General features: G+C 51.1%; 1 protein-coding gene across 7 annotated transcripts in view; it reads right to left on the bottom strand.

The window, feature by feature from the left end:
• Positions 1-23,710, bottom strand: part of SPNS3 (sphingolipid transporter 3 (putative)) — a 63,608-nt gene that overhangs the window by 19,676 nt on the left and 20,222 nt on the right. For 4 of the 7 annotated variants that reach the window (XM_043903445.1, XM_043903447.1, XM_043903442.1 and 1 more), the window contains exons 2-8: positions 20,092-20,157; positions 14,905-15,041; positions 14,103-14,254; positions 13,326-13,392; positions 12,462-12,610; positions 11,365-11,517; positions 7,083-7,272 (exon numbers count right to left, since the gene is read on the bottom strand). In XM_043903445.1, coding sequence (XP_043759380.1) covers positions 7,083-7,272; positions 11,365-11,517; positions 12,462-12,610; positions 13,326-13,392; positions 14,103-14,254; positions 14,905-15,041; positions 20,092-20,157 — 914 coding nt within the window. Of the gene's footprint in view, positions 1-7,082; positions 7,273-11,364; positions 11,518-12,461; positions 12,718-13,325; positions 13,393-14,102; positions 14,255-14,904; positions 15,042-20,091; positions 20,158-23,710 lie in introns of all 7 variants that reach the window. The other 3 variants (XM_043903443.1, XM_043903444.1, XM_043903448.1) reach the window with 3 other exon arrangements.

Here is a 23,710-nt window from a genome sequence, read left to right as displayed (position 1 = left end):
CCTACACTGAACACAAACCGCTTCTCCTCTGAAGGGCAGCGACTGGGAAGAAGGCCAAGGAAGAGGGTGTGAGCCAAGACCTGCTGTGTGCGTCTGGATCCCAATTAACAGCCGAGAAGTCAAGTTTCCCTGCCAAGGGGACTGGAAGGAGGGAAAAGAAGGAACCCTCAGCTCCTGCAGGTGGGCCCCAGGGCACAGGCTCCCCCACAGAAAGCCCCAGACCAGACTTTAGATGCTCAGGAAACCTCATCACCATGAAACATACAGCACGACTTGGCCCTATTTCAGCAACCTGGGGATGGGCACGCTCACGATGCTTCCCCAAACCCTTCCTTCCAATGCAATGCAGCCACAAAAGCAGTGGGAGAAAAGCTATATGCAGCTGCAGACACATGTGGACACACATCCCACACAAGTATCTGCTTGCCTGGATACACATGAATGTGCACACTCACACACAGACATGTATGCAAAACAGCACCCACAGACACACTCATACACACTGTTCATATATTACATGTACATACAACATACATAGAGCATGACTGTATGGGTACACAGAAATGGACACACACAAAGTACAAATATCTGCATGCATATTCACAGACCTGCATATAGTCACACTTAGACACATGCACACACTAGCACACTTGCCCACATTTCTGTGGGCCTTCCCAGGCAGCCCCATCAATTTCCCCTGGAGCCTATCAATTTCCGCAGGACTGGCAGAGAAAGTACAGGAAGAACTGTGGTTCCTTCAGTCTGAGAAGGTGAAGGATGGATGGGGGTGGTGGATGGATGGATGGATAGATTAATAGGTGGATGGATGGGTGGATGGGAGACACTCAAGTGACTTCCTATTTTGAAGCTAATTTGAACAGAAGCCAATTCCTCAGCCCTCTTTGGCCACCCTTTCTGATACTGACCCGCATAGGTCTCCAAAACCTACTGACAGTCCTTCACAGTGAACTGCAGCCAGTTCCCACCCTCTGAAGTTTCAGGGGTAACGTCATATCCAGGGACTTCAGAGTTGTGTATCCAATTCCACTAACACCTCTACTCCATGTCAACCTCCTGCCACAGGCTCAGAAGGTACCAAACCAAGCTGCTTACCTCCCCCCAGATTCCGTTCTTCCTGCCTACTTTCCCATCTCAGTTAGTGGCCTCTTCCTCCTTCCAGCTACACAGGTTAATATCCTAGAACTCACCTTTGAGTCTGCTTTCTCTCACACCCCACACTGAATCCATCAGGAAATTACAACGGCTCTACCTTCAAAGTGTATCTATAATCCAACCGCTTCTGACCACCCCTGACACGTCTGCTCTTGCACTCTCCACCCTCAAGGGAAGTCCACTCTCAGCACAGAAGTCAGTGATTTCACTGACAGAAGTCAACGACAGAAGAACAATAGAGAAAATCAATACAACCACTGTTGGTCACAAAACTGACCAACCTTTAGTTACACTGACCAAGAAAAGAGGAAAGAAGACTCAAGTTACTAAGATCACAAATGAACATTACTACCGATCTTACAGAAATTAAAAAGATTATAAGAGAATATGATGAATGAAATTCCTAGAAAGATGCAAACTACCAAGACTGGCTTAAAAAGAAATAAAAAGCCTTAATTGACCAATAACAAGTAAATATTGAGTTGGTAATCAAAAAAACTTGCCACAAACAAAAGCCCAGAACCAGATGGCTTCACTGGGGAATCTGAACAAATGTCTAAAGATGAATTAACACAAATCCTTCACAAACCCTTCCAAAAAACAGAAGAGGAAGAAACACTTGTCAACTCATTCTATGAGGCCAAACAAAGACATCACAAGAAAACTACAGACCAATATTTCTTTTGAATAGAGATGCAAAAATCTTCAACAAAATACCAGCAAGCCAAATCCAGCAACATATAAATATGATTTTACACCATAACCAAGAAAGGATTTACCACAGGAATGCAAGGTTGGTTAAACATACAATCAACGTAATATACCATACTAATAAAATAAAGGACAAATGACATGATCATCTCAATAGATGCAATAAACATAAGCCAGACCACCTACTCCTTAACACAAAACTTCAACTCACTCTCAGTAAAAGTCAGCTCGACCCAATGCCCACATGGCCCAACAAACCTTGTCCCCATCGCCTCTCTGTCCTCTCCTCCTTTCTTCACTCCACACTAGCCGCAGTGCCCTTTTTCTCGGTCCCTAAACCTACCAGATCAGAGAAGGCAATGGCACCCCACTCCAGTACTCTTGCCTGGAAAATCCCATGGAAGGAGGAGCCTGGTAGGCTGCAGTCCATGGAGTTGCTAAGAGTCAGACACGACTGAGCGACTTCACTTTCATTTTTCATTTTCATGCATTGGAGAAGGAAATGGCAACGCACTCCAGTGTTCTTGCCTGGAGAATCCCAGGGACGGGGGAGCCTGGTGGGCTGCCGTCGATGGGGTCGCACAGAGTCGGACACGACTGAAGTGACTTACCCTACCAGATAATCACAATGGTGTGATCACTCACCTAGAGCCAGACATCCTGGAATACAAAGTCAAGTGGGCCTGAGGAAGCATCACTATGAACAAAGCTAGTGGAGGTGATGGAATTGCAGTTGAGCTCTTTCAAATCCTGAAAGATGATGCTGTGAAAGTGCTGCACTCAAGATGCCAGCAAATTTGGAAAACTCAGCAGTGGCCACAAGACTGGAAAAGGTCAGTTTTCATTCCAGTCTCAAAGAAAGGCAATGCCAAAGAATGCTCAAACTACCGCACAATTGCACTCATCTCACACGCTAGTAAAGTAATGCTTAAAATTCTCCAAGCAAGGCTTCAGCAATACATGAACCATGAGCTTCCAGATGTTCAAGATGGTTTTAGAAAAGGCAGAGGAACCAGAGATCAAATTGCCAACATCCGCTGGATCATCAAAAAAGCAAGAGAGTTCCAGAAAAACATCTATTTCTGCTTTATTGACTATGCCAAAGCCTTTGACTGTGTGGATCACAATAAACTGTGGAAAATCCTAAAAGAGATGGGAATACCAGACCACCTGATCTTCCTCTTGAGAAACTGTATGCAGGTCAGGAAGCAACAGTTAGAACTGGACATGGAACAACAGACTGGTTCCAAATAGGAAAAAGAGTACGTCGAGGCTATATATTGTCACCCTGCTTATTTAACTTATATGCAGAGTACATCATGAGAAATGCTGGGCTGGAAGAAGCACAAGCTGGAATCAAGATTGCTGGGAGAAATATCAATAACCTCAGATAAGCAGATGACACCACCTTTATGGCAGAAAGTGAAGAACTAAAGAGCTTCTTGATGAAAGTGAAAGAAGAGAGTGAAAAAATTGGCTTAAAGCTCAACATTCAGAAAACTAAGATCATGGCATCTGGCCCCATCACTTCATGGCAAATAAATGGGGAAACAGTGGCTGACTTTATTTTTCTGGGCTCCAAAATCACTGCAGATGGTGACTGCAGCCATGAAATTAAAAGACGCTTACTCCTTGGAAGGAAAGTTATGACCAACCTAGACAGGAAGTAGAATGTGACCAACCTAGACAGCATATTGAAAAGCAGAGACATTACTTTGTCAACAAAGGTCCATCTAGTCAGGGCTATGGTTTTTCCAGTGGTCATGTATGGATGTGAGAGTTGAACTATAAAGAAAGCTGAGCGCCAAAGAATTGATGCTTTTGAACTGTGTGTTGGAGAAGACTCTTGAGAGTCCCTTGGACTGCAAGGAGATCCAACCAGTCCATCCTAAAGGAGACAGTCCTGGGTGTTCATTGGAAAGACTGATGTTGAAGCTGAAACTCGAATACTTTGGCCACCTGATGCAAAGAGCTGACTCATTTGAAAAGACCCTGAGGCTGAGAAAGATTGAGGGCAGGAGGAGAAGGGGACGACAGAGGATGAGATGGTGGGATGGCATCACTGACTTGATGGACGTGGATTTGGGTGGACTCCTGGAGTTGTTGATGGACAGGGAGGCCTGGCATGCTGCAGTTCATGGGGTCGCAAAGAGTCGGACATGACTGAGCAACTGAAGTGAACTGAACTGAAACCTACCAGATACACTCCTGCCTCAGGGCATTTACAGTTGCTGTTCCCTCTGTCTGGCACACTGTTCCCCTAAATATCCCATAATTCACCATATTGTGAATTTTATTTACACATCTTGCCTGTCTCCATGAACTAGAATGTGAACTCCTTAAGAACAGAGCTATTTTTGGCTGTTTTATTCACTGATATAGCCACAGCATTTAAACCAGCATGCCACTTGGTAGGCATTCAATAAATACTTGTTTTAAAAAAAAGGAATGAACAACAAGAGCTGGTCACTCAACCATTCACACAGTGAGCAGTGATCACCCCCACCCTGCCCCCACCTGCCTGACACCATGCTTTGAGCTAGGAGGGCTGAGAAAGATCAGAACCAACCTGGGCCCAGCTGGGAGGGGCGATCAGAGCATATGTAACCAGGGCATGAGGAAGACAGTGCTCAAGAGCGGAGCGGATGGAGAGAGAGGGCAGGACCTAGCAATGAGCGATGGCTCCATGGAGAGACGGTGCTCCAGCCAATCCGTGAGGGCCCAGAATGATTCAGGCACATGGAGAAGGGGAGGGAGAAGAGAGAGCAGATGGAGAGCCCAGATGTAGGGGGCAGGGGGCATGTTCTGGGAACCAGGCAGGGAACTGCATGGCAGGACCACATCGGAATAAGGCTACTAAGGATATCAGGGCCATCCATGAGGGGCCTGGAATGCCAGGATGAGGAGTCAGACTTAGTTTTCCCGAGGAAAACCAAGGCGCCACGCAAGGCTTTTGAGCAGGAAAGGTCCGTGGTGTCACTCTGGCAGCGCGAGAAGAACAGGTTGTGGTGGGCGAGCAGGAAGACAAGGAGACCAGGAAGCTGGCTGCCTGGGACAGTCCCAGAGAAACACAGCAAGACGGGACGGAGTGGACCAGGAGAACAGGGGCGGAGGCTGCCCTGGAGGCTCAGTGGTAAAGAATCCACCTGCTAGGGCAAGAGACACACGGATTCAGTCCCTGATCCGGAAAGATTCCACATGCCGCGGAGCAACTCAGGCCACGGGCCACAACTACTGAGCCTGCGCTCCACACCAAGAGGAGCCACCGTGATGAGCAGCCCGCGCACCGCAACCAGAATAACCCCAGCTCACCACAACTAGAGAAAAGCCCGCACATCAGCGAAGACCCAGCACAGTCACAGATAAATAAATAAATAGAAATTATTTTTTTAAGTCCATTAAGGAGATAAACTTACAAAAAGAGAAAAGAAAAGAGAGGCAGTTTGGAGGTGTTAAGGGTTTATGACTGGTGTTAGTGGGCAGGGGTGGGGCATGGGGAAGTTGGGGGAACTGGAGCCGGAATCTCGGGACCTCAGGAGCACAGAGCCGTGGAAGTGGCGGGGGTTGGGGGGTGGGGTCTGGTCAGGGCGTCCAGAGGGAACCACACCACTTCTGGAAGGCTGAGGAGTTCTGGGGATCCCATCCGGCCCCTGCAGGAGCCGCAGGGGGGAGCAGGTTCCCAGCACAGGAGGGTGGACACGTCCCAGACCTGCCCGCCTTCCTGCCCCTCAGCCCCTCACGCCCCTCACACCCCAGGGCAGGCCCAGAGAAGAGATTCTCCAGCTGGCCTTGTCAGCCAAGGTGCAGTGTCGTTTCTAGATGAGCCATCCAGCTCTGGAGATGCGCCAGGCTACGGAGGGGGGACAGCTGTGTCCCCGCAACACAGCCAAGGAGCCACTTCCCAGAGCCAAGCAAGACAGTGGCAGAAGCAGAGCTGGCAGGGGCTCCGCGGGCCCAGCCAATGCAAAGACAGGCCTTCAACAGGGCTTCCATCTGCCCGGGGCCGCCGCCTCCCTGCAAGGTCAGGCTCATTCAGTCCCCACCAGCTGGAGATGATGATCCCAGTCATGCTCTCGGCCAATAAGCACTAAGGCATTTATTAGGCTGGCCTGCTGTATGCCAGCCTCTGTTTCTCTCCCATGGGGGTGACAAGGGTCAATGCGGCATGAAGGACATAGACTTCAGAGCCTGCAGGGGCGGAATTAGAGGCTGATCTGTCTCATCCTCAGTGCTGCTGTCTCTGGGCCTCAGTTTTCCCATCTGTTGAGTGGGGATAAGAAAAACCCTTTCCAACAAGGGCATATGGTGGTGGTGGGTTAGTTGCTGAGTCATGTCCGATTATTGTGACCTCATGGACTGTAGCCTGCCAGGCTCCTCTGTCCATGGGATTCTCCAGGCAAGAATACTGGAGTGGGTTGCCATTTCCTTCTCCAGGGACAAGGGCATGATAAGGACCAAATAAGAGCACATGCAGGAGGGAATGCGAACAGAACTTGTCTACTTCCCAGGAATTTCAGTGGAAACCCAACCAAGGCTGAGGACACTGGTGAGAAACACTCATACCTTAAAGGAGATGCCACCCACCAAGGACAGTACAGGGCATTAGTTATATCTACCCACTTTGGTCTAGCTTATGACACTCCTCCAGGCAAATATTCTACATTTAATTTTAAATAAAGAGGATAAAAAACTGAGACTTTCCCTGCATACTTTTAGACTAAAATAATACAGTAGAAGAATCACTTTTAGAAGAAATGAGGTCCCATTATCGCCAAAGCATTAACGAGGAGGGACTTCCCTGGTGGTCCAGTGGCTGAGATTCCATGCTCCTACTGCAGGGGACCAGGGTTCAATCCTTGGTCAGGGAACTAGATCCTACATGCCAAAACTGAGATCCCACATGCTGCAATGAAAACCCAGTGCAGTGAAATTTTTTTTTTAAAGCATTAACCAACAGCTCAAAGGACACACTTTAGATTCAGAAAAGCTTAGGCCCGAATCCTAGTTCTACCCCTTCCTAGCTGAGGCTCTTTGTAAGCCTTAGTTTACTCATCTGTAAAATGGGAATATCAGAGCTTCACCTGGAAGGAGTGATAAATATAACATTTGAGAAGACCTGGCACAGTGTCAGCCTATGTGAAACAGCAGTTCCCTACCCACTGCAGCCCACTCCCACCTCTGAAGGGGCCCTCACTCACATAGGAGGCCAGGAGGGTGGTCGGGGCCAGGATGAGAGCCAGGTAGAGGCAGGGGGCTGCAGCAAGCAAGCTGGCAGCACAGATGAGGGGCTCAGCCTGAGGGTTGACTTTCTTGTACCTCCTTGAAGTCTCTGCTCCCAGGATGACCCCAATAATGCCAGTGACAACAGTCAGTGCCCCGAAAATCAGGCTGATGGAAAAAAGCAGAGAGGGCTTGGTCAGCGGTGGGATCAGGATAGGGGTCCGGCCACCTCCCCTCCAGTACACGACCTGGTATGTGTGTTTGTGTGTGTGTTCAGTCGTGTCCGACTCTTTATGACCCCACGGACTGTAGCCTGCCAGGCTCCTCTGTCCATGGATTTCCCCAGGCAAGAATACTAGAGTGGGTTGCCATGCCCTCCTCCAGAGGATCTTCCCAACCCAGGGATTGAACGCATGTCGCCAGCGTCTCCTGCATTGCAGGCAGATTCTTTACAGCTGAGCCACAGGATCTGGTACCTGCAGGGCATGTGGCTGTGGGCCTCTTCCCCTCCCTCCTAACCAATGCTCCCGGGTCCTTGGGACCCTGCTCAGGGATCCATGTACTCCCCTACTCTTCCCATCCCCTTTTCTGCCTCATCCTTGGGACTCCACTGGCCGTGTGGGTGATCTTTCCAGCACCCCAGCTCCCAGCCTGTCTCATCACCAGCAACCTCCTGCACTGTCTCGCCACTGAAAACTGCCCCACTCAGAAATCTTAATTCTACAGTCCCACTCTAGCCCCAACCTTCTTGCCTTCCAGCCCCAAATACTAATGTGATGTGAGTGAACATTTACTTATAGAGCTCCTATGATACACTGGCACTCACCTGGGAATTTTACACTTCCTTGAGTCCATCCTTCCCTCTCTGTCTCTGAACATACCTCCTAACTTCACTATCTTTCCCACCTACTCCTGGGCCCACTTCCACTCCACTTGGTCCCTCTTGCAGCTTCTTCCTGTAGAAATGTCATTCCAAGATAACCTCCGTACAGCTCCCCAGAGAATGCTTTCTAAGACACCAATCTGACCATATACCTGCCCAGCTCCTGCCTAAAATTCTCCACCAGCTCTTAAATACCCACCAGATTTGGTTCCAGTTCATTGTGGTGTGATCTGACCTTCCTGATCTGATCCTTGCTGACCTCAACCCCAAACCCCAATTCCATCCTCCTCAACCCCTAGACTTGTTGCTGTCCCCACTTCATACCTTTATTCCTTCATCTAGAACACCCTTCATTGATTTTTCTATTTACCAAACTCCTACACATCCTTCAAGACCCATCACAAATGTCTCCTCTTTGGGGATGCTTTCCCCTGTCCGTTTGCTGATTCATTCACCCTTTCAGTTACTATAGCACCTTCTGCATCTCTGTCATCAAGATCACTCACTAGACTGTGAATTCCTGGAGAACAGAACCAGGCTTGGTTTACTTTCTTGACTCTGGGCTGGGAGCATAGAGTCTGGAACAAGCGATATATGTTAAGCAAATGGCTCACAGATCTCTCCCAGAATTCCCAAGTGAAAAGGTGAGGAAGGTGAGGTTAAGAAAGGTCAAGGCCAAGATTACCCAGCTAGTAAGTGATAGACCAGGATCTGAATATATATCTTCATCCTCCTGGTCCATCCTAGCCCAAAAGATGAACCCAAGCCTCCTTTTAAAGGCAAAGGGATGCTGAGACTGACTAGCGTGAACTCTTGAAAACAACAAATGTAACTAAGACTTTTCCAGCCCTTAACTGGATTCCTGTCATCCTCGAAGCAAGCTCCCGGCCGGCACTGCAGCACTGGCCCCTGCTGACCTGTGTAACCTCCCTTCTTTTCTCCCTCCCTCACTCTGCATGAATGATTGAGAATTCTCTAAACTTACCCCACACTTTCCAGCTTCCCCGTCTTGGCCCACACTCTTCCCTCTGCCTGGAGCACCCCCACCCCCCACCAACCATTCTCCACATGGCCAGGATCCTCTCCCAGAGCCAAACCTTTCCAAAAGTGCCAGGTGCCTGCCATTACCTCCATGGCTCCCACCAAGGCGCAAGAACATGACAGATGCAAGACCATGGTTACTGACAAATTGAATGTCACCAAAAAAAAAAAAATATCTCCAGAGAAGACAGGGACCTGCCTGAGGCCACACAGACCCACACTAGCAAAACCAGGGTCTCCTGGCTCTGTTCCTACTAAACAAAGTATGTGTGTCCTTAGGCAGCTTAAAGGTGCTTAACCAAACCTTCCTAGGCTTCCAAGCTGTACCAGGCTCCAGCTCAGCCCGGTCAAGTGACCCCGAATTCGGGTGAATGCTATCTGCCTCTGAGTCCTGGTCTGAGCCGAACTTGGCAGGTTCTCAAGACCTTTCTAAGACTCAGGATTGATTATTCAGACAAGTGATTTAGATGGGGGCCCCTCAGAGCCCCTGACCAGAGGGGTGGACAGAGGACACACCTACCACGAAGTGTCCCCACCCCCACATCGCCCTCCCAGAATCAGACTCTCAGAGCCAAGAGGGTCCTTAATGCCTGCAAGTTCTGTGCTGATCCTCTGTACAGTGGCCCAGGCAAGCAGATACCCAGCGCCTACTTACATGACCCCAGGGGTGTGAAACTCAGTAGACCCTTGCTGCCCCTTCCGTCTGGGCTCTGGATGTTTTAAGTTCTCCCTCTGGCTGAGCTAGAATCCTGTGTACTGCGGCTTCCTGCTCCCATCCAAGCTTCACCTGAGGGCGTAGCCTAACCAAGGAGGGTGTATGGACAGATAAGTTCTGGGGACTTCCCCAATGGTCCTGCGGCTGAGACGCCACGCTCCCAATGCAGGAGGCCTGAGTTCAATCCCTGGTCAGGGAACTAGATCCCTCATGCCACAACTAAGACCTGGCACAGCCAAATAAATAATATTTAAGGGGAAAAAAAAGAAAACAGCTAAGATCTATGCAGGACCAGGGCTTTCTACCCACCCTGGGGTAGGCTAAACAATGCTCCTCACCCAAGACATCTATGTCCTAACTTCTGGAACCTGTGACTGTTCCCTTGTATGGGCAAAATAATCTTTATGGATGTGACTATATTAATGTTCTTGAGCTAGAGAAATTTTCCTCCACTTTTTAGGTGGGTCTTCAGTGCAGCTACAAATGTCCTTATAAGAGGGAAGCAGAGGGAGATCTGAGACTGAAGAGGACAAGGCAATGTGACTGTGGATGCAGTGATGCGGCCTCAAGCAGAGGCCGCCCGCAGGCACCAGAAACGGCACAGAAGGAGGCTTTCCGAGGGCCTCTAGGGGGAGCGTGGCCCTGCTGAACTTGGTTTTGACCCAGTGAAACCGTTCTGGACTTCTGGCCTCCAGGACTATGGGAAACATTTCTGTTGCTTGAAGCTACCGAGCATGTGGTCATTTGGTCCATCAGCCCTAGGACCCAAACACTAACTCCCATGTCAGTTTCTCAACCAGGTTCTGGGAAGGAGCCAAGTTAGAGGAAGAGGCTGAAACAGAGAAAGGGGAAATCACTGGCCCAGGAATGCACAGCCAGTGAAGGCCTGGAGTGGGATGGAGTCCTGGTTTATTTTTCCACTTTTTCAAGCTGCTGGGGGACTTTTAGGACTCAGTGTTTGCCTCTGGGGAGATAAGAATCTAGCTGTAGAGCCAGGATAAACATCATAATATCCTGGGACTTCCCAGGCGGTCCAGTGGTTAAGATTCTGTGCTTCCACTGCAGAGGGCATGGGTTCAATTCCCTGGCTGAGGAACTAAATTCCCACATGCCATATAGTGCAGCCAAAAAAAAAAAAAATCACAATCTCCTTTGGTGCCTCAGTTTGCCATCTGTGAAATGGGACAGCCTCAGGCTACAGGTCCCTCTGAAGCAAGGCTGCCTAGAAATCCCACCATTCCGTAGGTCCCACAGAAGCCTCACTTACCCCCAAGTCCCTTCCAGACCCTCACAGGGGCCCAAGAGCAAGAAGACAGGGACTGGGGCCTGGAGATGACAAGCGAGCGGCCTGTGGCCACTCAGAGCAGCAAGAGCTCTGCCTGAGCTAGAACCAGGCCGGTGGGCCCCTGAGTCCTGGTGTCTACCCAGAGATTGAGTCTAGGGACTCAGAACCCCAAGAACTTCCCCATCAAGAGCCCAGATGTTGGGGACTTCCCTGGTAGTCCCATGGTTGAGACTCCATGCTTCCATTGCAGGGGGCACGAGTTTGATCCCTGGTCAGGGAACTAACGTTCTGCATGCCACACCATGTGGCCAAAAAAAGAGCCGAGACGTCCCTCACCTGTCCTGGCTGTTGCACGGCTCCCGAAAGCAGGGAAGGAGCAGCCCGTGCACCACACGGGCCTCGAACAGAAACTTGGGGGCCCAGAAGCCCAGAGCTCCAGTCACAAAGGCCATGGCTGTCACCCCAAGCGTCGACCACACAAAACTCCAGCTGAAAGAGAAAGTGGATGAGACAGAGGACAAGATGGTTGGATGCCATCACCAACTCAATGGACATGAGTTTGAGCAAGCTCCGGGGAGACAGTGAAGGACAGGGCAGGCTGACGTGCTGCAGGCCATGGGGTCGCAGAGTGAGACGTGACTGAGCGGCTGAACAAACAAGAGATAGTGCTGTGGATGGAACTGGGAGAGGGCTGGGGCTGTCGAGGCCTGTCCACTCCCCTCCTCCACCTGGGCACTCAGGTGGTCCCAGATCCTCCATTGACACCCCCTAAGCAGCCTGCCCTTCCCACCTCCACACCTTCGCTCCTGCTCTGCCTTCCTCCCTCCTCTCTGAGGACCAAGTCTCCCTCACCAGAGCGACCCAAATCCAACATCACATTCTCCAGCAATCTGTCCCTCTCCCCTACCCTCCACTTGGCTCATGGCTCTGTAACAAAGAAGTGGCATCCGGTCCACACCCCACATTTTAATAAATTATGAGACCTGGGTAGGTGACCCCAACCTACCTCCCCAGCCATGCCAGGAACAGAGGAGGGATGCTCTCCCATGAGGTTCAGAGAGGTGAGCGATATACACTCGGGCATCTTCCCAACAACCTGAGAAGCCGGCAAAGCTACAGAACCATGTCTGCTGAATAAATGAGGGGAGCTGGGCTCCAAGTCTCAGGTCACTCAGGGATAAGGCAGTGGCAGAGCCAAGGCCGGAGCTCCCTCCCTCCCAGCCCAACTTCTGTCTCATGGCAGGCAGAGGGAGGCCTCTGAGTGGGGGAGTGACATCTCAGCTGGTGACAGAGAACTCAAAGGAAGAAGAGGGCTGTGAACGCTGCTGGGGCAGTCAGGGAGGGCTCCCTGGAGGCGGAGGGAGGGAGGGCGGTGATGCTGGGGCAGGCAGAGGGGTTTTCAATGACCCACAGGGAGAAGCAGAGACACTCACTTTCTCCACAAGTATCTGACGTCCTCACACCAGCTGCTCCGTGGGTCCCCCATGGTTGCGACCCCCTGCTTCTCAGCAGCTCCTCGGGGTGGGTCTGGAACCAGCATGATAAGCAGGATCAAGGCCACAGCTTCCAGGCAGGGCATGATCTGGGGACAGGAGGGCCCAGGAAGCTCAGGGCCACACATTCCTGTAAGCCAGGAGATCCCAGCAGTGACTGAACTTTGTGGACCAGGTTCTTGGGTTGCTCTGCGCCCTGGGGGATAGGGGACACGGGCTCATATCGGGGGAGCTGGTTATACACAGAACTTGGCATACCACTGCTTCTCACCCATGAGAGGACGGGCTCTCTGGGTAGCACGGGCCCCTTGGGATTTGACTCCTGTACAGACACTACTCTATTGGAATCAGTGAGGCTGACACGGTTGAGAACTGGAGGCTTGACTACACTGACCCCGACTGTGGAGTACTTGCTGCCCCCGTGTCTCCTTTCCTGACCCACACCTCCATCTGCCACGCCAGCCTCGTCCAAGCTGGCAGGGCAGCTTCCCCTCCCTCGTCTCACTGATCCTTAAGATGCCATAAGGTAGCTTTACTCCCCCACTCTACCGATAGGGAAAGTGAGGCCCCAAAGAGGGAGGTGACTTCCTTGAGATCACACAGCTAGCAAACTGAACGGCTGGGATGTGAACCAGGCGTGCAAATTCCAGAGGCCACGGTCCATACGCAGCCCTGAAGCTGCCGACATCTGAACACCCGCCATGGCGCCAGACGCTGTGCCAAGGGGCTAAGGCCACTGGAGACTGGAAAGTCCCCGCTGGCCCAGGGGGGAAAGCAGAGGGAAGAAAAGGAAGCTGGACTCACTCGGAGGGCCCAACGCCAGTTCCCAGTCAGCTCTGTCACAGCCGACCCCAGCACGTAGCCCAGACCACTGCAACAGAGAGGTGGGGGAAATGGGCCGTGAGGGGAGGCAGGCGGCCCCAAGACCCCAAGGCCAGCCTGAGCCAGGGTGCCCCTACCCCAGGGAGCCAGCTCTCGGCAGCTCACAGCCTTTTCACTGGTAAAAGTGAGCCACGTGAGGCCCAGATGTCCACTGCCCTTGGTAAGTCACCAGTGACCTCTGGCTCCAGGCCCATCCCACCCAACCACTGTCTCCCTAAATGAGGACCACTCACCCCGCCTCTCCAAGTCATAGCCCTGCCCAAGGCAGGTGACTTCAGGAAACCTGAGTCAGGGTTCAGGGGTCTGACTGCAAAGCTCACTCTGTCCTATCCCCTTGTGGGGTGCGTGGCCCAACCCTAACACAGTTCCCTGCCTCTCCCAGAGTCAGCCCCTCCCTGTGTGGCCCACACTGCTGAGCTGCTCTTTCTCCCTCCTCCCGGAGTGTATTAGTATGTAGGGAGCATCTCCATTACATATCTCTAACCCCCACCATAGCCTACAGGTAGGTGCTACTGGCCCCACTTACAGATGAGAAAACTGAGGCTCAGAGAGATAAAGTGACACAGAGAGGAAGGGTAGAGTTGGGTTTCAAATGCAACCCCTTCTGCTCAATGTCTCCTGCATCCAGCCCAGCCCCTGTTCCGACCCCTTGGGGCCTCAGTTTACCATCCAGAGAAGTGGATCCAGGGTAATACCAACCTGCCAACAGGGATAAAGATGTAGAATATGGCCAGCACACAGGTCCGCTGGTCCCTCACGAAGAGGTCTCCCAGGACAGTGGGCGCGATGGTGGAGTAGCTAGCTGTGCCAGTCCCCACCAGCCCCCGGGACAAGAAGAAGAGCCAGGAGTACTGGGGAAATGGGCACAAGACCACAGTCAGTTCCAGAAATCACGCTCAGGGCAAAGGGAACTTAAAGATCTGTCAGAGGAACCAAGGACATCCTGTGACATGGAAGAGGGGGATCAGTGCTCTAAGTGAAAAGTGAAAGTGTTAGTTTCTCAGTCCTGTCCGGCTCTTTGCAACCCCACAGACTGTAACCCACCAGGCTCCTCTGTCCATGGGATTCTCCAAGCAAGAATACTGGAGTGGGTTGCCATTCCCTTCTCCAGAGGATCTCCACAACCCAGGGCTCCAGACACCTCACTATTCCCCCAAATAGCACAGGCGCCCCCTGCTGGCGCCCACAGCCACTGCCCTGAGGAGTCCTTTTCCTGGGCATCCTGGTTAGCAAACTGGCCTTTGTTCACTAGGCCACTTCCCACAGACAGTAGCAGTTACCCCCACCTCCACCCCCAGCTCAGTCCGGAGGAAGATGCCAAAGAGGAAGGTCCCTGTTAAGAAAGTCCAACAGCCTGTTGAGAAGACCCCTCTCTCAGCCCTTGGAAGGCAGTCCCCCTCAGCCAGCCTGGAGCAGAAACAGCTCTACTGGAGCTGGATCACAGAGGAGGAAGATGGGGGAGGGCCCCCCAGGGGGCCTGGGAAGGAGTGAGGGCACCTACCCGGGGGGAGATGAAGGAGCTGGAGAGGCCAGCTCCAGACCAGAGCAGGATACCGAAGCTCAGCGTGGCCTTGCGGCTGTGTCGGTCGCCCAGGTAGCCAAACACGGGTGCGGACAGCAGCAGGAAGCTGATGAAGACTGGAGGAGACACACAAGGGGCGGCATGCAGCTCACTCCCCCAACAAAGACGGGGTGGTGGCCGGTGCGGAGCAGAAGGGTCCAGTAGGCCCAGAAAAGGGAACTGACTCAGCTTGCTTAAAAGTGAGTAGAAACTGGTGAGAGAAAAACGTAAATTGAATCCCCCAATGCCCACCACGGCCCAGAGTTACAGGGAGTGGGAGGAAAGGGGGGTGCGGTGCTGGGCCTGGCCTCAAATCTCAGCTCTGCGGTTTGCCCACCGTGCAGCCTTGGGTGCCTAAGGCGTGTTCTCTGAGCAACAGTCCAACAGTGGAGGTCAACATTCCCCTCTCCCAGGCTGTGTAAACGTGAGACAGAGGTGAGCACAGAGTCTGGCACGGAGCTGCCAGGACCCTGTCTTTAGGAGAACTCCCACCCCTGTGAGCCTGACTTGGGGCCTGGTGAAATTTTGCTCTCAGGCCCCTGCTGGAGGTAGCAAGTGGAAGGCCAGGTGGGCGGGGTGTGGGCCAGATGCCTGCTTTGAGCAGATGAGCACGGTTAAGAATGAGCACACTGATTATAAACCAGCGGCCCCTGGAGGCTGGAAGAGACTTGGTTTTCCTAAGTAAAACATTCCCCTGACGCTGCACTTGTATTTATACCATTTTTCCAAAGTACCTAACACTTATGCATTGGTGACTAGATTAATGAATGCGTTTACTATTCTGCGAAGACAAAGGAATTGCCACATTTTTGCTTAACTACACCACGTGGATAGGTATACCTTCACTACTTCTGTTCCTCAAATAAAATCGCCTCCATCCTTCTCCCTGAGTCCGCTGCCTCCGAGAGCCGGCAGGTGGCCAGGGTAAGGTCTAACCCTTCGCCACCCGGTCCCCGGCCCCAAGGGCCTTGGGCTCTTCGGGGCCCCGCCCAGTGTCTGCGTTTTCATTCACTAAGCACAGATGATTGACATTTTCTGAACCCAATGCATGCCCAGACTCGTCCCAACTCAGGTTCCAGCCCCTCCCACTTTGCCATGACCCGCTCTCGTATTGGGTTACGCCATAAGCAATTGGCGGAAATTAAGCCAGTTTTGACCTACAAAAACGGCAATTTAATGTGGTTTGACCTAATACTCCGCAGAGAATGGTCTTTGATGTCAACGGCATTTAAAAATTTAATAACTACTGCCAAAATGAAATGCCAAAATAGGCCTCCAAAAAGGCTGTATCAATTTACGCTAGAATAGAAGTATTACACATTGTTTGCTGACACTTGATAGGATCAATCGATTTATTTTCGTTCATTTAATGGTTAAAACACAAACGGTGTCTCGCCTACGTTTTAATCTGCATCATCCTTTTCCCCAGTGAGGTTGAGTATCAGCCCCTAGGTTCACATCCTCAGCCTATTTTTTTCTGTTGGCTCTGTGTTGATCATTTCTCCAGTCCCTTACGTTTGTTTTAAGGATTTAAAATCAAATTCTAAGACTGAATTCCTGGGCTCACATTCTGACCCCACCGCTTCCTAGTTCTGTGACTTTGGGCAAAATCCTTTACTCTCTGATTCCCCTTTTATCAGAGTACAAGAGTAATAGTACTTCCCCCCTAAGCTTATGAGGAAGATTAAATAAAATAAAGCACATAAAAGACAAGCTTTCTGTAAATACCCAACAGATGTTATCTATTATTATTGCTAATTGCATTTATAGTTTCAGTCACCATCATACAGAAGAATTTAGCTTTGATGTAATCAGATGCATCAATCTTTCTCTGGGGAGGTTGTTTCGTGCCTTGTTAACACATGTCTTTGTCACCTAAAGCTTCTATTTCCCCAACTGTTCTAATACTTTACGAGATTAGGGGTAGGGATTCCTCACAGTACATGTGTGTGCATGCTCAGTCGCTAAGTTGTGTCGGACTCTTTGCTACCCCATGGACTACAGCCCACCAGGTTCCTCTGTCCATGGGATTTCCCAGGAAAGAATACCAGTGTGGGTTGCCATTTTCTTTTCCAGGGGATCTTCCCAATCCAGAGATCGAACACAAGTCTCCTGCGTCTCCTGCATTGGCAGGCAGATTCTTTACAACTGAGCCACCTGCAGGATATAAACACGTTAGACCAGCAGATCTCCTGGAATGGAGAAGCCTGCCCCTAAGTGGAAGGCAGGCACGCCTTCACTCCCATCTCCAGATTCAAAACATTTCTGTGACAAGGCGGAAGTCATTAAGGAGCACAAGGTTCAGAGAAGGACTCTATAAGCAACCACCTGGATTTGAATCACAGCTCTCTCACTTGCAAGCTGTGTGGCCTTCAGAAGGCCCATTGCCTTTCTGTGCCTCAGGCTTGTCATCTGTAAAATGGGCATAATAATAATAATTCCCTGCCTGGTGGGATTGTTGTGAAGATTAAATGACTACATGGTATTAAGCCCTTAGAAAAGCACCTGGCACATGGTAAAGGCCACATCAGTGTTTGTTTTAAATATTGTAAATCAATTAACTAACTCCAGCAGCATCTCTGTCCCATTGCAGTGGGGCGGGGCGGGGTGGAAGTCTGACCACTGCTTCGCCCCGCCTCCCACCCCATTCTTATAGCTACACTGAGCCCTCTGAGCCAGCGTTTCCTCCAGTTTGCACCGCTGCGGTGACACAGAAAAGTAAGAAGACTCACCTGAAGTCACCGGGGACAAGCCTGGTTGTCAGGCCTCCAAGCTCACTGCCCTTCCCACATACCTGTTTGGGCTACTTCTGCAGAAAAGACCCTTCCCTTCATCCAGTCTCAAACACATACATGTACATGCACATCCCCACTGCACACTCACAAGCATGTCTCTGTGTTCACAGGCTTTCTCTCTCTCCCTCTCTTTCCTCCTCTCTCTCACACACACAAACTTCTCCCTCCACACAACTCAGTTATCAGGGGCCTTGCAGTAATAATCCTGCTCGCCATGGTAAGAACCAGGGAAGAGAAATATTGATTCAACTTCCATTATCTGTTTAATCTAGAAGGTTCTGGGTGTTGAGCCTAGAAATCCTCCCTCTGGCTACAATATGACTGGAAGGTGAGCACCATCTGTCCACCTTAGCCCTGAGATAAGAGCAATTGGGAAAGACTGCCATCTAAAGCAGTGATCTAACTCTTTTGTTCATCGCCTCCATTTGTAGAACCGTGTACCCCTTTGAATGTCTTCAGCTGACATCTAAGGCATTTTTTATCGTAAGTTTAACCAGCTGCAAAGGATGTGATTTCCAGCCGTGATTGTATTTTTTAAACTAGATTGTCATCAGTCCTTAGGGCTGCAGATCAAGTTCATAGGAAACATGTACCATACAGCCTTATGGGCAAAGTCAGTCCTCATTTGGCAAATCAATAGGGCAAATCAGACTGATTGTCAGTGAGAAAGATATGAAAATGTCAGCTTCATTTTTTAATTAATTTTTATTGGGGTTTTGTTGCTTTACAATGGTGTCTTGGTTTCCACTGAACAGCTTCATTTTTTTTTTTAATTGAAATAGATGTGTTGATACCCATCCGTGAGACAACCATCTCACTTCTGGATCCTCAGTTGTAGATAAAGAGAACGCGATCGGGCCAGGGAGATAAGGCTTGGCGCCTTGCCATCCTGGGTTTGTGGCCTGGAGCAAACATCCCCATTCGGGTTCCACCGACACTCTCTCTGTCCTGCCCCCAAGGCCTCGTCAGCAGAAGCCAGCAGCCTTGAAGGGTCCCTCTGTCTGATGGGTTGTTTTTTTTAATATTTTATTTGTTTATTTGGGCGCCTAGGTCTTAGTTTCAGTACTCAGGCTATCAGTGGCAGCATGTGGAATCTAGTTCCCTGACCAGGGACCGAACCTGGGCCCCTTGCATTGGGAGTATAGTGTCTTAGCTGCTGGACCACCAGGGAAGTCTCCCCTGGAGGTTTTTTACACCTAGTAAAATTCAGAATGGGGAGAGCTGTATTTTCCTCCCCAAAATGGTGGACAGGTGAATATTAAAGGAGAGGTGGGAAAAAAGACCCAGATGCTTGTTCTCAGGCAGATCTATCTTAGGAAAAAAATATATGGGCTTGAGGATCTGTACAGGAATTCTCAGAACTGTAAAGAGCACACATGAGTATCCTGTGTTGTGACAGTGTGTGCCCACGTGTGGGTGCGTGTGTGTGCATCTGTGTATCACCATCCAGAAACCCATAGGGGAAAAGTTAGCACCTCTTGACCCCAACCGCCCCCACCTTGAAATGGAAGGTGTGGCTGCTCCCCTCTGCTGGACTGTAGGCTCTAGTGGGCCCAGACCCTATCTGAGCACCCTTGGGTATGTGTCGCTGTCTGTCAATCTACTTTTATTTTTTTATTTTTGGTTGCACTACGCAGGATCTTAGTTCCTTGACCAGGGATCGAACCTGCACCTACAGTGGAAGCACAGATCTTAACCACTAGACCACAAGGGAAGTCCACTGTCTGTCTGTCTGTCTGGGTCCTAGTGACCAGGTTTTTCAGATCCATGAGAAGAAAGCACATGTTAGAAATTCTAACCCCAGCTACAAAGCTGAGCTCAATAGACATGAAGGATGAATGACCAACTCCCCAGCCAGGATCTGAAGCCTGGGAGCCTTTTCAAGCCCCAGCTCCCTCCCTTCTTCCCCCAGTGTGTGTGCATGCTAAGTTGCTTCAGTTGTGTCCGACTCTTTGCACAGGCAAGAATACTAGAGTGGCTGCCAAGACCTCCTCCAGGGTATCTTCCCAGCTTGGGGACAGAACCCGTGTCTCCTGTGGCTCCTGCATTGCAGGCAGATTCTTTACCACTGAGCCACCAAGGAAGCCCCCTTTCCCCAGCACTCACCCTCAAACCCTAAGAGGCTGTTCAGGCACCAAATCCCAGCCTCTACTGCTTCCTTCTCTGACACAGACTGTCCCTCCCACCCAACCACCACCCATCCTCTGCGCCAGCGGACTCATGGGGCTCAGGCTGACCCCCCAGCAGCTGGAGCTGCACAGGGAACAGGACCTGCCAAAAGACCCCCGCCCCGCGTGAGCCGACGACCCCAGGCTGGGGACTCCCTCCTTACCTGTCTGCAGCAAACCAGCATTGCTGTCACTGATATGGAAAAACTTCTGTACGTCCAGCAGCACTCCTGTGGACAGATGGACAGTGCTCAGGAAATGGGAAGTTGCCTGCCAGGCCTCCACAGGCAGCTGCCTCTGCATTAGGGACAGGCCCACAGCTGACCAGCTCATCACAGACATGGCACCCAGGCCTACTCTTCTCGTCCCTCTCTCCCACACATGCACACAACCACACACACACACACAAATACAAATACAGGATCTAGCATATCCCAAAGGCACAGACATACCAATTCACGCACAAGCCTGCATGCCTGGACTACACACACATATTCACGCATCACAGACATGCAGATCCACATAGGCACATACAAACAGGCACACCCAGAGATATATACTCCCAGAAGCAGACACACACACACACACACACAGGAGCCAGCACTCACAGTCGTGTAAGTCCAGTCTCGTACACATAAAGACACACCCACAGGCACATGTGCATCTTCACATATGCAGGCCTGCCATTCACATCATCGTCAGAGTGGCTGGGGTGCTCAGTCACTCAGTCGTGTCTGACTCTCTGCGACCCCATGGACTGTGACCCACAAGGCTCCTCTGTCCCTGGGATTCTCCAGGCAAGAATACTGGAGTGGGCTGCATTCCCTTCTCCAGGGGATCTTCCTGACCCACGGATCCAACCCTAGTCTCCTGAACTGACGGGCGATTCTTTACCACCACGCCACCTGGGAAGCCCCGGAATGACTGGCAGCCATTCACTTAGACTATGGTACAATGAAAGTTCCTGAAACTGTGCGGCACCACAGCCCTACTTGTATATACACTCCAGACATTCATAGATATGCATATACATGCATGAGCATGTACATGCAAAGACATATGTGACCTGGCCTGGCACAGGTGCACACACAGCACGTTCCTCCAGAGGCATGAACACACCGACATGGAGTGCCTGTGAGAGCTTCAGAGGTAGGGCCCACTTAGGTCTGACCTTGGCCCCACCTCCCTGAGGGTTGCAGGTTCTTGCTCCAAGATCTTGCTAGGCTGATATCCTGTCAGTCCCTAGTCATATTTCAGAGCTAGTCAGGGTCCAAGGCACCTGCTTATCTGAGCTGTGAGGCTCTGGCCCTGTCATCACTTTGAATTATGAGATGGCTGAAGGCCATCAGTATCACTGTGCCCATTATACAGATGGAGAAACAGAGGCCCCAGCCACCTATGGCTGTACAGTTGGGACCATCCCAGCCAGAGGCAGCCCACCCTCCCACCCAGTGTCACAAATGGGGCTCTGCAGGAACACCCCCACGGTGGGGAAGAAAACCTGCCATTCACACCTCAAAGACCTGCCAGTGGGTGAAAAAGATGGAAGAAACAGAGAAGTCAAATAAGAGATTTTTGTTCTGATATTCACCTTGGACCCAGTTTCCACAAAATCCAGATACTAGCTTGTATGTCTTTCCTTCTCTCCATACTTTTAATTACACGAATTAGATACATTCATTGTAAAGAAAGGGACAACACAGATAAGCAAAGTCAACGGCGGGCTTCCCTGGTAGCTCAGTGGTAAAGAATCTACCTGCCAATGCAGGAGACATGGGTTCGATCCCTAGTCCAGGAAGATCCAACATGATGCAAAGCAACTAAGCCTGTGCACCACAACTACTGAGCTTGTGCTCTAGAGCCCGCGAGCTGCAATTACTGAAGCCCGCGTGCCCTAGAGCCTGTGCTGCACAACAAGAGAAGCCACGGCAATCAGAAGCCTGTGCACCACAACTAGAGAGTAGCCCCTGCTTGCCGCAACTAGAGAAAAGCAAAGACTCAGCACGGCCAAAACTAAATAAGTAAATAAAATTATTTTAAGTCAATGGCTAGGTAAAAAATTCTCTATAATCGTATTCATTTTGGGGACTGGGACTCAGCCCCTTGTTTTGGCCACTCCTGGGCTCCTCTGAGCCCCATGCTGCTCTGGAGGCAGCCGGAGGACCAAGTGTGGGTCCAGCCTTGTTTTCATCTTTCTGCTATCACTCTGGCCTCCCAGAGACCTGCTTCACACAAGAGAATTCTTGGTGTGTGAGAACCACCTGCCCCAACAGTCCCCAGGCACTGGGCAAGGTTTCACTTCCCCGGGCCTCCCTCAGCCCAATAACCATGGCCCTGCTATTCACACAGCCGGAGGAAGTCCTTTCAGTCCTAGGGGGCTGAAAGACCTCCATACCCCCAGTTGCCACTTCCCCTCCTCTTCATGCCCTCCACCCCCACTCCAATGCAGGACTGCTCAGCTTCAGCCTAATCTATCACAGTAGCCTCTGACTGACCTGTCTCCTTTGGCCTCCATCAGAGCCTCAACCCTGATTATAGTCTCCCCACTTGAGTATTTTCCGTGGCTCCCCATTGCTTCAGCAGAAAGTGCAAGCTCCCAGCCTGGTCCCCGAGAAACCTATGATCCAGCCCCAAACACTCTTTCAGAATCATTTCCTGCTTTCTCCCCATCTCTCCACCCCCGATCAGACCATGCACTTTTGCCCCATTCCCTGCCTTACCGATTTTCTCAGCCTTCATGACCCAAACCTTCTGCCCCTCATCTGTGAATTCTACCTGGACCCTCAGTGTTTCATCCTGGGAAAGTTATTCGCTCAGTTGTGTCCAACTCTTTGTGACCCCACAGACTGTAGCCCGCCAGGCTTCTCTGTCCATGGGATTTTCCAGGCAAGAACACTGGAGTGGATTGCTGTTTCCTCCTCCAGGGGATCTTCCTGACTCAGGGATCAAACCTGGGTCTCCCGCATTGCAGGCAGATTTTTTACCATCTGAGCCAACCAGAAAAGCCCCTTTTTTTCATCCCGGGCTATCCAACTAATGGTCACTCAGCTCTGTCCTGGGTTAGAGACACTTGAACGTGTGTTCTGTGTCCCTCTGAGCTCCTCAAAGGCAGTCACCCACAGGGTCTGGTGCTGTCTGCAATCCCCAAGTCACATTCATTCTGCATCTGCGAGCTGGTAACTGATGAATCCACCTCCTGGCCTCAGGGAGCCCATCTGCTGCAGGCACCTCCTCTGAGCTCCCCAGGTACCCTCCCCCCAACTCATGCTTCCTCATCTGGCTGCATCTCTCTGTCTCACAGGAGTCCTGTTAAAAAGTTTCTCTCTCTGCCACATGAGATGGTCATTCCTGTGTTCAGGAGCTACAAGGATGACTCCTCCCTCCCCTGGGTCCCCAAGGCCCATAGTACTCAGTTCATCTTGAATGAGTGCCTGATCAAGGCAGAAAAGAAGGTTGAACCTTGAACAAATGGACGAAGAAGTCAATGAGTGGTGACTTGCACACAGTATATTGAGCCCTGGGGCCTACAGGAAGGAAGGCCCAATGTTCAAGGTTTGCAAGCCACCTGCTGCCCCAGAAACAAGCAGCCAGCTTGTTCTTGCTTGGAAGCAGGGCCGGGCCACCCTGTCCTACGCCTGGACCTCACCTCAACGTTCCACCCAGAATTTCCAGAGCTTTGCCTGAGGCCCAGCCCTCCCTGGAGCCCTCACCTACCCACCGCCGTCAAGCACCCACACCTGTAGGCACACTCAGTCGGGGCATACACTGGGAACTCGTTTGGTC

The sequence above is a fragment of the Cervus elaphus genome, chromosome 5 (genome assembly GCF_910594005.1).
Source record: "Cervus elaphus chromosome 5, mCerEla1.1, whole genome shotgun sequence".
Taxonomy (NCBI): Eukaryota; Metazoa; Chordata; class Mammalia; order Artiodactyla; family Cervidae; genus Cervus; species Cervus elaphus.
This window is presented reverse-complemented; position numbering and strand designations above follow the sequence as displayed.